Source organism: Hibiscus syriacus, unplaced genomic scaffold (genome assembly GCF_006381635.1).
Source record: "Hibiscus syriacus cultivar Baekdansim isolate YM2019G1 unplaced genomic scaffold, ASM638163v2 tig00111837_pilon, whole genome shotgun sequence".
Lineage (NCBI taxonomy): Eukaryota > Viridiplantae > Streptophyta > Magnoliopsida > Malvales > Malvaceae > Hibiscus > Hibiscus syriacus.
In genome coordinates this window covers 3,053,110-3,067,758 of record NW_024063194.1, presented here as the reverse complement: position 1 = coordinate 3,067,758, position 14,649 = coordinate 3,053,110, and the positions used below count along the sequence as shown (strand labels likewise).

At 32.0% G+C, this 14,649-nt stretch overlaps 1 protein-coding gene across 1 annotated transcript; it reads left to right on the top strand.

Annotated features, from left to right (window-relative positions):
• Positions 1-221: 221 nt before the first annotated feature.
• On the top strand, positions 222-553 carry LOC120171895 (non-specific lipid-transfer protein 2-like). The gene has a single exon (XM_039179508.1). The coding sequence runs from the start codon at positions 254-256 to the stop codon at positions 533-535; it is 282 nt and encodes a 93-aa protein (XP_039035439.1). The 5' UTR covers positions 222-253; the 3' UTR covers positions 536-553.
• Positions 554-14,649: the final 14,096 nt, after the last annotated feature.

Below are 14,649 nucleotides of genomic sequence, written 5' to 3'. Positions count from 1 at the left end.
TTTTTCATCATATTCATTGACAATTTCGAATAATTAAACTAAAAATAAATTGTATACCAATGCGCCACAACTCAACCTTTACAATTCCTCCAAATCTCATTGGTAATGACAGTTTAACGTCCATAAATCTTGATGAAACATCAGAAATTACCAACCACAAGTCTATAAATTGTGGCACAACTCATGCACCGAGTACATTTAAACGTCATTGTTTTCTTAGAATTACCACCTTGTTGTAGGAAAGAAACCAAAGATGAAGAGGGTTTCGTTAGTTGCTTTGTGCGTGGCTGCACTGGCGGTGTTGCTGTTTACTCGCGTGACGGAGGCAGCAATATGTGATCCCCAACAGCTTAGCCCCTGCATATCAGCATTGACATCTCCGGTGGCTCCGTCGATATCCTGTTGCAGCAAGCTGAACGAGCAGCGGCCTTGCCTTTGTGGGTACATTAGGAACCCCCCTCTTAAACACTTTGTCGACAACCCCAACACTAAAAGGATTGCTTCTACTTGTAGAGTCCCATATCCCCGATGTTGAAGCGTAGCTTGATTAGTGCACGTACTATCTAGAGGCACCGAAAGTTCTGCCCTAAATAAATGAATCATGTTTAACAATAAATAAATAAAACAATAATTAGAGAAAATTATGGAAATATTTTACCTTTTTATTATTTTAGTATTGATTAATCATACTTGTGGATATATAGCTAATCTTTTCATGTTTTCATTATTTTAGTATTGATTAATCATATTTGAGAAGCGACAATTCAAGGACAATTTCTTCTTACTTTTTTTAAAACAAAATTCATGGAAATTTTTTAAAAGAAAAAGAACACTAATTAAGATTATAGTTGTGTTAAGTTCTTTCATATATTCCGTAGATAAAAGATCACGAAGATACGATGGTGGAAGGAGTTTGATGCGAGCATTCGTTGTTAATTTTTGCTACTGCATTCGCTGGGAATTCACTTTAAGTCAATCAATCGATACAAATTTATATGTTTATGTAGATATCGATAATTATATTTATTATTATATTAATAAGAAATTATTTTTATTTTTAAATTAAATAATTTAATTTCATGATACTAATTCAATAAGTTTTAAATTTGTTAATTAAAAATTACTTTGCTTTCTTTAGTAATCAAATCTAGACTTGTACACTAGAGGTCCCAAGTAAAGGCATATTTATTGATCAAATCTTATTATAATGTTGATTCTTTGTCTACATGTTGGCTTGTTAGACAATAATAAGACAGGTGACACCATCTTACCTGATATTAATACCTAATTTTTTCCCCTCCTAAATGGTGACTCTTCAATTCCAAGTGCACTCAGCTTTTCCAAGTCTAAAAGTTTAGATCTTTTGTATTATATAATTTAAACTAATAACAGTAGTTGCCAATTTAAAATAAATACGAACAATCATTAATTGATAATTATTAATTAATAATTAATAATTTAAAACAAATAGGACCAATCATTAATTATCATTCAACAACTTTCTTAAATAATCATTAATTACCAAATAATTTAGAAATAGAATCTTCAAATCAGAAATCTTTATATAATTTAAAAAGTTGTTGAATGGTAATTAATTATTGATCGTATTTGATAATGCACTCGGTTTGATTTTTGGGTGCAGTTAATTGATAATTATTAATTAATAATTTAATATTTTTGTTATTGTTTTTTTAGAAATTAATAGTTTAGTTAATTAATAATTATTAATTTTGCATCTTACTTATTATCTATTGAAAAATTAGTATTTAATTGATAATTTAATAATTATTAATAGTTTAGTTAATTAATAATTTAATTGATTGTATTTTTGTTATTGTTTTTTTAGAAATTAATAGTTTAGTTAATTAATTATTAATTACGTATTTTGTGTATGTTGGAACTTTAAACTAATCTAAAAATATGCAAATGTGATATGTATGTGTATAAAGTACTACGTAGTGTCAAAATTTTTTTTTTTTAAATTGAGTAAAAATATGAAAAAAAAAATTGTAATAAGTCCTATGTAACAATTAACCATTTTTTAATGGTGAGGTTATAATTAGTAAAATTTAATAATCGTTATAATATTTAATCAGACTGATTAAACTAATTGTACAGTTAATTGACCGCGAGCACCTCTAGTTTCACGCTAGAGATAGCGTGGGACAATATTTATTGATCAAATCTACTATAATTATGATTCCTTCTCCACGTGTCTATTTCTTAAGTAGTAGCGCGACCCTCAAAAAAATTATAAATGGTGGAATCCACCTCATCAAATTCACAATTACTCGCTTTTTAAATATAATTTATAATTATAAATCAAATCAATAATTATATTCGAATTTAAAAATTTTAACAATGACAGTTATAAATCCCTACTCTTATAAATGAATGCCACACTACCATTAAACTTAGTTGCCTTGTTTGTGTAGGAAAACAAAGATGTTGCCATGTAGTGCTGGCAGTGATATGAGATACCCGAGAGCTTAGCCCCTGCACATCGACACTCATGTCGTCGATTGTGGCTCCGTCAGCCGCTTGTTGCAGCAGCCATGCCTTTGATGATACATTACGGACCTATATCTAACTCAGCAATGCTAGAAGAATTGCTTCTATTTGTAATGTCCCATGGCCTCCATGTTATAATGGCAGCAAAAGTAGTATTCTCAACCATTATGGGGATGCATTTAATTTCTCTACTTTTAAAAAACTCTGAATTTATTTCTTTTTCGTCCATTTATCATAATTTTATCTGCGCACCTTGTGAAAAACTGAGAAGCAACCCTCAAATAACTAACAATTGTTATGAGTGCTTAAAAAATAACACTAAGTTTTAATTTAGGTTAAATTGTTAACAGAATAAGAGTGTAGTGGTTATGTCTCTTGTGACATTCTACAATATTACACGTATTATTGGTGTAAACCCCATTCCACAGTTTGTAATGTAATGGGTCAATTTCTTTTATTTGTAAAATTAATTAAAATAAGGGTAAATTACTCTCAAGGACACTAAACTATTGAGTGACTATTTGACTATTGAATTAAAAAAAAATTAGTCATCTCAATCAAGCGAACCATAAATTGTTAACAGTATAGTTGGCGTGATAGCAATTTATATAATTCCATATTTAGTTCTCATTACTTATAAATTCTATCAATTTGATCATAACTAAGATAATAACACATTTGATACTCTATATTTACACATTTAATCAATTTGATCTTAATTTTAATTATAAATTTAATCTTACAATTAGAATGCGTACCATCATCTTATTTGTAATCATCATATCATTAAGCAAAGTCCAATCCTTGATTAATGATTGATAACATTTTATGTATAGGTTATTTAATTAATGAAATATCTTCGAAAAATGCATTTTAATGGAATTTGGGTCATGGATATAGCGAGGTCAAATCATTGAGTCAAATTTAATACTTAGTCTATGGTTGATAATATTTTTAATAGGGTAAACTACATCGAATATCATTCAACTTTAAGCTATGACATATTTATGCCACTTACCTCTTAATTTTATCAATTTTAACACTAATGTTTATGTTTAACCGCAATTGTGTCACCTCACCGTTAATGAATTAAAGGTTATCCGTGATGGTGATGACTTGGACGCTTTCATTAAAATGAAGTAATTTTATTAATGACACTCTTTATTCCCTAAATGACTCTTATTATTCCCAGAACACATTTAACTATTCATTTAATATTTTATTATTCTGAAAACAAAATTAAATCCTCCGTAATATTTCTCAAAACCCATCAAATGAATCAAAATCCATCAGACGTGAAACAAAATCCCAAAATCTATCTTTTTATATGTAAAATGTTCTTTGTCTCTAAAAAATTCTTTTGTTTCACCTTTCACTGCAAATCAAAATGAAGAAACGATTACTACGATCTAAAGGAATGATGAGTATCAAATATGATAATGTTCCAAAAATGAATAGGTTTATACGATTTAAATTTGTTTTGAATATTTTTAGGATTTTTGTAAATTTGTTCTAAAGATTTGTTGTTTTCTTATTTTTATTTAGTTTTGTTGTTTTCTTATCAGCTAACTATAGTTTATTGCATTCCCACTTTACTATATTTGTTGTTTTCTATTTATTTATTTTTTCTGTCTTGTGATTACGTTGCATATGGTACCCTATTTCTGTCTTATTTTACACTACTTGAATGCATATATGTTGTTGTTTGTTGATTATTTTTATACTTTTTATGGTCAGTTATTGCATCTAATATGATTTTTATGATTCTTGATTTTGATTATTTTTGTATGTAGATCATATTAATGTTTGTGCATTCATTATTTTAAAGTTGTCATCAATGGTGATCCAACTTTTATTTTTTTAAATATTGTTTTAAATATTGTCAACAATGGTGGCACATCTACTGAGTTTTATGTTTTGTCACCATTATTCTAAAAGTTGGATGAGGTGAACATGATTTGAAAAAAAAGTATTAATAAAGTAGATGATATACTATGTTTTTAAAAAATATTCTTTTTATAATTTTCTATAAGTACATCGTTTGACTATTTTAGAATTGACATGTACCATGGTGATTTATGGTAAACTCATTTGATTTTAAGTACACCAATAAGAATGTAAGTGTTTTTTTATATATGTCATGTGGATAGAATGTTAATACTTGAAATGTTTGATATTGTGAAAGAGTTAGGGCATTATGGTTTGTGGAAATTGTATTAGAGACAACCTGGGTGAACTTCACTGTTAAACTACTAAAAACATAATGTGATATTCTTATTATGTTAGAAGATATGCCTCAAACTAGGTAAATTTATTTTTACTTAAAAGAAAATGAAGCAGATTTTAGGACAAAAATCACTGAAACTATTCTAAAAAGAACAACTTTAAACTATTATTACTAAAACTCAAAAAAATAATGAAACATTTAGGACTAAGTTCGGCTTTGAAGAAAATACAAAATATGTTATCAATGACATTTATTCTTCTGTTAGTGATTTTGAGTATAGTGAAAATGATGCGAGTGATGAAAAAGGATTTGTACATGATGTACATGTGGAAGTAGAGTTTGAGAGAGATTTTAATGAGTTAAACAATAGAGATTAGGGTGAGGTTGATGTGCCTTTGAATGATGAAAATGAGACTAATGAAGTAGAGTCATTACATAGTATAAGTGAATTTGACTTTGAATCAGGTGATTTAAGTAGTCGAATAATACATAGATGTCTTGAGTTTAACAGTGAGGTTAAAATGAAAAACCCACAGTTTAAAGTTAGGATGATTTTTTATGATAAGTTGATGTTGAAAGAGACTGTCAGACAATATGAGATTAAGAATAGGGCTGATATAAAATTTCAAAGAAATAACAATGTAAGGTTGCATGTTGTTTGCAAGGAAGGGTATACATGGTATATTTGACATCAAGGGTTGATCGAAAAGATCACACGAACACCTCATGATAGATTAAGTCTTATATAGGAGAGTATAATTGTTTGATGGGTTTTAAAAATAAATATGCAATCTATATGTGCATGGAAAAATCATATCTTAAAAAATTTAGAGTTGACCCTAAGTATTTGATTGGAGCTTTAAGACATGATGTACGAGAAGACCATTTTTTATAAATTATCATTGAGTAAATTCCTAAGAGGTAAGTACTTGGCTTTTGATAGGTTCGTAAGAATCATAAGGGTCAATACTAGAGATTTATGATTATTTTAGAGAAATTAGGGCATCTAATTCTAGTAGCACAACCATTTTTAAATTATATAATAGGGTGTTCAAAAGAATGCACATTTTTTTAAAATCATACAAAGAAGGTTTTAAAAGTTGTAGACCTAAAATCAATATTGATGTTGTCACCTTAAGGGCTATTATGGAGGTACTCTTATGACTTTTATTGGTATTGATGGGAATGACAACATCTATCCAATTTCTTATGATGTTATTGAGAGTGAAAATAACCTTCAAGATTTGACTTAGAAATGCAGGAAACATAATAATAACCCTCAGGAATTTCTTTTACAACACATTTTGAATGTCATTGTCCCTCTCCTGAGCGTACTCCCAATAAGAAACTTGAGCTATGTGCATTTGAGATTGATTTTGTAGAGTATAACTCAACATGGACATTATTCCTTCCTACTATACTGCAATAGATGCCAATGTACCTAGCAACTCTTATAAGGCTGGGCCACTAGGTGGTGAAATGCCAGTGACAACATCAATAATAGCATATGTTCTTCGCCATCTTGGTCCTGAGACTACTCTTCTGGAAACAATATTCTCTTAATCATAAGTGACGTAATAATAATTCGATTTTCTAATATTTGCTAAAAATAAGCTACAACCACTTATACCTCATAGCATATTACAATGATTAAGGATAGAAAGAAAAAATAACCAGTAGACTGTTGGGCACATGCAAATAATTCCTCATATATGATTTTTCCAATATTTATGTCTACCAAATAGAATGGAGTGCAAAAAAAAATATGATCTTTTGTAATGGTAATTGTTACTATGCAAATATCTACAAATATTATTATTTATATAATTTTTTTGGTATAACGACTAATTTATGATGTATTGATTGAATAATCTGGATCAAAACTGCAGAGGCAAGGGCGACCCCTCCCAACTCAGTTCACTCTATTTGCAATTGCCAGGATTTGACTCTTGACCTTGTTGAAGTGATCTAATGCCACATCCTACTAGACTAACTGGTTGTTGGTTTGTAATAGTAGAATAATGTATTGTGGACATTAAAAGACTATGAAGAAATGTAAATCATACCCTTGCCGGTAAATTCAACTGCTTTTGTTTGATCATGCAAGAACCAGTGGTGGATAGGGATGCTTATCGAGCGAGTCGATCGCGAGTAGGGCAGTTCTCGACTCGTGCTTGTTAAAAAATTGTTATTCAACTTGACTCATTGATCATTAAACTCATTAAAGTTTTGCTCAAATGCTCATTTCCCAACCCAATTTACTCTATTTGCAATTGCCAAGATTTGACTCTGACCATGGTGAAGGGATCTAGTGCATCATCCCACTAGACCAACTGGTTGTTGGATTGTAATGGTAGAATAATACATTGTGGGAATTAAAAGTCTGTAAAGGAATGTAAACCATACCCTTACCGGTAAATTCAACTGCTTTTGTTTGATCGTGTAGGAACCAGTGGTGGATAGGGGTTCTTATCGAGCGAGTAGATCGCAAGTTGGCCAGTTCTCGACTCGTGCTTGTTAAAAAATGTACTATTCAAGTCGACTCGTTGATCATTAAGCTCATTAAAATTTTTCTTGGCACGTCCTCGTCAAGCTCGTTGCTCATCTCATTCCTCGTTAAGCTCATTAAAAGTTTTATCTTATTTTTTTAATTATAGGTAAAATATACTAATATTAAATAGAGCTTAATATAAACATAAATTAATAAATTAAACCAAAAAATTATCAAAAGAGTGTATGGAACAAATTGAAAGTCTAAACTACAAAATAACAATCTACAAATACATTAAAATAATAATTAGGTTTGTTTTTAGGGTGTAGTAAAATAATAATTATTAATTTAGTATTTTTTATTATTTATTAGAAAAATAATAGATTAGTCATTTATTATATTTTTATTATCTATTAGTAAATTAATTATTTTTAAATAAATAATTTTTAAATAAATAATTTTTTAAGATAACTACTAAAAAATATAAAAAAAAATTAATGAACTACTCGCAAACTTATCGAGTTAAGTTGGAGTTTACTTGATTCGGCTCGCTAAGGTCTCGAGTCGAGCTCGAGTTCCAGTCGAGTCAATTTAAATCGAGCTTTTATCGAATTTTGATCGAGTCAAATTCGAACTGCTGACAAGCTGTTCAACTCATTAATCACCGTAGAATTATTCCAACAATAGCTAGGAAGAAAAAGGTCATCGCTGATCAACTCCAAATTAGCGTCAGTAAGACAAACAGTGAACTTAGTGTTCTCATCCTCTACTTCAGCAATGCCCATTAGCTTGTTAATAGCAGTCGCAACCAATTGACCATTTTCTCTCTAACATAAACCAATTGGTATTGCTTATTTGTAAGGTTAGTGTGAAATTTCCACACCAACTTCGGTAGGATTTCACTACGATAAGAGCAAAAGGTCTCCCACTTGAGTTAGGCCATGGTGTCATTTACATAGGCGAATGCATATGGGTCTTCAATGTTCGATAAGTATAACTCCTACTCCAAATAGAACTCTCAGTTGGCGAGCTTAGTATTGTATATTTCCTTGTGTTTAACTATAACGAAGCCAACCGATTACATGCTTGGTACTATCAGAGAAATATCAGACGGTTCTTTCAGCGGTAGGGTTGGTGTACGAAAAAGGATTTCACAATAGATTTCTTTTTGGGAGCCATGGATAATTTTTTTTAAAGGGAGATGAAAGAATGAGAGAAGGAAAGTAAAGAAAAATAAAATTTGCGTCTTTATGTTTATGGGAGTAACGACATGGAGAAGATGAAAATGATAAGGTAAGGTGAGTAAATATATTTGGTGAGATATAAATGCTAGGGTAAACTTAAAAAGAAAGAAAAGGTTTATCCCTTTCTTTTAAATGGATGACAAGATGGAGATTTAAATAGACATCTGAGATCTGTTGTGTGGGGTAATGGGTGACAGCTCACAATTAACTTTTTACAATTAATGAGTTACCGCCCAACTAGTTTTTCTATTAACATCAGATACAACATCAACCACACAAAACTATGGCATTTGTCGTGTAACACCAACTGACAAAAAATGGTGATGCAATAGACAACGTCATGGTATTCTTTGTAAGAAAAATAAAAAGAGATTAAAATAAGTAATAAAGAAGTTATAAATGCAAACTAATCTAATGTTAAACTTGACTTATTAAAAGTAAATGAAAAATAATTAAATGAAGTTCTGCTTAGTGAAATAGAAGCAATTTGTCGAGGTTGTTCGTTGCAATAATGCTTCAAAAGTTGTCCATTGACTTTGAACATGCTTCCATCCATCATGTTCTTGACTAGCAAAGCTCCATATAGGTATACTCCTACCACTTCAAACAACCCTGACCATTGTGACCTCAACTTCCTAGGAAATAGCTTTAAATGAGAGTTAAATAACAACACTAGTTATCCTACATGGAATTGTTGTGGAAAAATTGTCATGCCACCTTTTGCACTTATCTTTGTAAATATTTGCATTCCCATAGGCATACTTACGAAGCTCTTTAAGCTCATCCAAATCAAGCATTCTTTTCTTGCCAGCAACATCAAGATCAAAATTGAATCTTTTAATGGCCTATATTGCTTTATGCTCCACCTCCATAGGCAAATGACATGCCTTCCCATATACTAGGTGAAATAAGGACATACCCAATGAGGTTTTATAGGTTGTACAGTATACTCATAAATATTCATCAAGGTGTAAAGACCAATATTTCCTTGATGATTCACAACCTTATTCAAAATTTACTTAATCTCATGGTTGGAAACTTCGACTTGACCAATGGATTGGCAATGGTATATTGTAGTAATGCGATTTTTTACTCCATAATGTAGCAAAGCTTTGACAACTTACTTACATGTGAATTGGGAGCCTTCATTACTAATAAATTCCCTTGATGTTCCAAAGGGAGCAAATATATTCGTGTGAAGAAACTTCAAGACGGGCTTAGCATCGCTTGAAGGTAATGCTATAATTTCGACCCACTTGGACATATAGTCAAAAACAACAAAAAATATAAAGATTAACAAAGGATGAAGGATAAGGCCCCATGAAATCCAATCCCCAAACATCAAATAATTTTATCTCCAATATAGGTTGCATAGCCATTTCATTACGGTGAGAAATGCTACTAGTTCATTGACAATGACCACAATACTTAACAAAGTAATTTACATCTTTAAACAATATTGGCCAATACTATCCACTTTGAAGAACCTTTGCTGTAGTGCGCATTCTTCCAAAGTGACCACCATAAGGCGCACTATGGTAGTGTTGCAATATACTTTGCTGCTCGCATTTAGGGACACATCATCACACAATTTGATCGTTACATTGCTTGAAAAGGTATGCCTTATCCCAGTGATATACTTTAACATCTCACAAAAATTTATTTTTTCCTTGGTAGTTAAGATCTAGTGGCAGCAATCGGTCACCAAGTAGTTCACAATGTCAATGTACCAAGGAAATGCTTGAATTACAAGAGCCTTTTATTTGGAAAATTATCGGGAATCAAAAGTATGCTTCCATATTCACTTCCTAATTCCAAACAAGGGCCACTTGATTTTTGGATCTCTTCTTATCCCTAATCTCAATGTCAAATTCTTACAACAACAACACTAATCACATAAGTCTTAGCTAGGTAATTGATTTGTGTAGAAAATCACCTTTTTTCCAACAAGATAAGATCTGAATTTATCAAAAGAGAACATAATAACAAGCAACTCATTCTCAATTTTTGTGTAATTGGTTGGAGCATTATTCAAGGTTTTAATAGCATAATGTATGGTATGGAAGATTTTATTCTTTTGTTTCCCTAACACTGTTCCAACAGCCTGATCACTTGCATCACACATTAACTCAAAAGGAAAATTTCAATCAAGAGAAAAAATAATAGGAGCATGCACAAATTTTAGCATGAATATTTCAAAAGAATCAAAGATGACATCATCAAAGATAAATTTTCTATTTTGATCTAACAATCTGAACAGTCTTTGATGAACCTTCAATAAAAACCAACATGCCCAAGAAAACTCCTTATTTCTTTGACATTTGTGGGAGGTGATAATTTCTCAATTCTTTCCACTTTGGCTTTATCCACCTCAATGTCATGATGCGAAATTCGATGCCCTAACACTACGCCTCAAGTTACCATAAAGTGTTATTTCTCCTAATTGAGAACAATATTGGCTTCTTCACATCACTTCAAAAACGTAACTAAGTTGTCAAGGCATTGGTCAAAGCTTTTTCCAAAGAAAAATCATCCATAAACACCTCAAGAAAATCTTCAACCATGTAAAAAATATGGCCATCATGTTATGATCTCTGGGTCATCTTGATCTTCATCAGTCTTCATATTATAAACTCTAGTTACTGTGCACATTCCAATACAATCTTTCATAAAATGACAGTCTCTCCACAACGAAAGCATGCTCCAGAAACACTTCGTCATACACCTAAATGTGATCAACCATAGATCTCACTTAATCAAAAGTCCTTCTAAGCTTATTTGCCTGTACCCGTAGTAGTTGGTTGAGATTGTCAACCTCTTCCAGTATTAAATTACTTACGATTGGAAGTAGTTCTCTCAGATCTATTCTGATATCTGTAGCTTGAACCTCGCCCTCTCTTGGACTGGGCTGAAGCTAAAGATGTTCTCAGTCTTTTTACTGTTTGAACTCTATGCTTTGCAAAATTTTCATTTTAAGATCTTTCCAAAGCTTTGGTTCGGTTGACTGTCTCTTTAAATGTAGGGCGATATAATGGCAACATAAACTCCTTTAATGTCAGACGTAAGCCCTTGATAAACCATTCATATCAGTCCTTCTCACTAGGGATCAAATATGATTTAAACTGGCTAAGCTTATTGAAATTGCACCCAAACTCATAGACAGTTTGATTACCTTTCTTCAAATTGAGAAATTGCTACTTCATTTCCCAAATAAATTGGTCACCAATACACTTGTTCTTAAATTCTTCCGGGAAGAATTGCCAAGTCACTTGCTCGGGTAAACATGCCCTGTGGCATTCGTCTATCATATTCGAGCTTGACCCTGAAGCAGTTTTACAACTCTATCCAATTTCTTCAGATTTTTACAATGAAATCCATCCAACATAACATTTCATCATTGAGCCAAACACTACAGGTATTGGACCCTTATCAGCTTCTCCTTTGAACTCCAAAACTCCCAAACTCTTTAATTTCTTTGTAATCGACACTTGGGGAGTTGGAGGAACAGGTGGTGGATGAGGTGGTCAATGTCGTACCAAGATAGTCTCCAAGGTTTGGAAAAATGATCATTGATCCTGCACAGGAACTCCTTGATGTGTCGATGTTACTTGTGGTTCGAATGAGCAAGAGGTTCACTATTCACCTTATTACTCCCACTTGCAATCCCTTATGGTACTTCTTTCTCGATCGCATGAAACGAACCCTCAATTTTTAGCATATATAACAAACACATTTCAATCATACGTTAGTGATAAGCATCAACAATAATCAAATCACTCTTACTAGATCAGTAACATTGACATCCTAGTGGCATGTACAAACTTTTTTGATACCTGTAGCTCTAATGCCAATAAATATAACACCCATTTCCCGTATACGTCTCCGAATGCAAGTCATAGATGTCACATCAATCATATAAAACATTTAATATTTGAAAATTGGTAAAAGTTTGTTTATTTTAAAATCTCCAAATGGCATATTTACTTTAAATCTAGTAATCGTGTAAAATCACAATTTAATATTTTAACGCTCAGTAAATTCAATTTTATGCACCAATTAGGCAGTATGTTTAAATGCTATGTAGTTGAATTTTAAGTTAGGCAAGTTTTAGGCAGTTTGTTGAAAACATTTTTGTTTCGAAATAACAAATTAGTTTAAATGAATTTTAAGATTTTACAAATGATTTTCTAAAGTATATTCGATTCAATTAATCGAATATCAAATTATTACTCCAAGTCTTTTAAGATCAATTTCAAACCTTACTAAATGTGTAAAATTGTGTTTTATGCTTAATATATTTTTGAAACAATTTTCACAAAGTATTTTGAACCAAAATCAAGCCTAAAATCATTTTTTCAGAGTGATGCACCGATGCACCAATCCATGCATCGATGCACCATGAATTAAATTAAACATCGAATGCATTTCATGCATAGATGCACATACCATGCACCGATGCACTGAGGATTTTATAAAAACATCGAATGCATTTGATGCATCGATGCACCAGCCATGCATCGATGCACTTTGGCTATTTTGAAACATCGAATGCACTTGATGCATCGATGCACTCTTAGTGCACCGATGCACTAAGGATCCAACGGTCAAAATATTTGAATTTTACACTGATACACCGATACACCATGGGTATGCATCGATGCAACTGATGCTCCCAACTGCTTTAATTAATTGTTTTCACACTTAAATAGCTCTATTGACTCCACTAATCATCCCCAACATTCAGAAGTGATTCAAGGTGTATTTAAACAAACTTAGAAGCCACTGATCAACAACAAGAAACCACAAGCAACTAGAATCAAGAGAGAATCAAAGAGAAAGCATCAAAGCTCAAGTTTGAGCATTTCAAGCCTATTTTTCATTCAATATTCATCCTGCCTTCAAGAACACTTATTGTGCTCAATTATATTTATTCTTGAGTGTTCTTTCTTTATTCTAGAATTGTGCAAACATATTTGCCTTTTGAGTTTTTTCTTGTAAATTTGCAAATTTGTAATCTTCTCTTTGAGAAAAGAGTGTTCTCAAGAATTGGGGTATATTCTTGAGGTAGTTGTATTCTTGAGAGAGTTGTATTCTTAAGGGAGTTGTATTCTTGAGGGAGTTATATTCTTGAGGGAGTTGTAAGGTTATCTCTTTGGCCTCAAAAGAAAGAACAAATTAGTGAATTTATTGGAAATTCCTTAGTGTGGATAGCTAAGGTGGTGGACGTAGACTTTGGTTGATAAAGTCGAACCACTCTAAATCGCTGTGCATTACTTTCAATTTTCTGCAAAAGCTTCCACCAAAATTTTTATTGCCAATTCACCCCCTCTTGGCCGATTCCATCGATCGATTAACTCAACAATTGGTATCAGAGCCTCACTCATTTGAAGGTTTAATCACCTCTTGAGTCAATTCGGGAAGAGTTACATCGATTATCAAGTTATCAATGACCTCCGTTTCAAATTATGACTCTGGTCTCGATTCGATGCCCGTCAACAAGCCTCCTTTCTTCAATGGGGCTAACTATGCCTATTGGAAAAATAGGATGATATACTTCATTCAGGCAAGTGACATGGGAGCATGGAATGCCGTAGAAGAAGAATACATCAAGCCTCTCACTCATCCAAGATTGTGGAGTGAAGGAGAAATAAGAATGTTCCAGCTCAACTCCAAAGCCATCCATATCATATTTTGTGCTCTTGGACCAGATGAATACGGAAGATTTTATCTTGTATAACCGCCAAAGAAATATGAGACAAACTTCAAGTCACTCATGAAGGTACCAATGAGGTAAAGAAATCTAAAATTAGTATTCTAACGCATAGCTATGAAAATTTCAGGATGAAACCAAATGAAGATATAAAAGCTATGACAGATAGATTTTCAACGATTGTCAATGGTCTTAAATCATATGGAGAAATCATTTCAAATGAAAAGCTTGTGAGGAAGTTAGTCTACTCCCTTCCAAAATCGTGGCAATCAAAGAAGACGACAATCATCGAGTCTAAGGATCTAACGTCCTTAACTCTTGAAGAACTAATATGTTCCTTTCTCACTCATTAAATGATGCTTGAAGATGAAGTGGTCCTCGATAAGATTGACGAGACACCAAAGGAGAAGGAGAATAAGAAAAACACTGGAGTTGCTCTCAAATCCACAAAAGATGAGAGTGATTC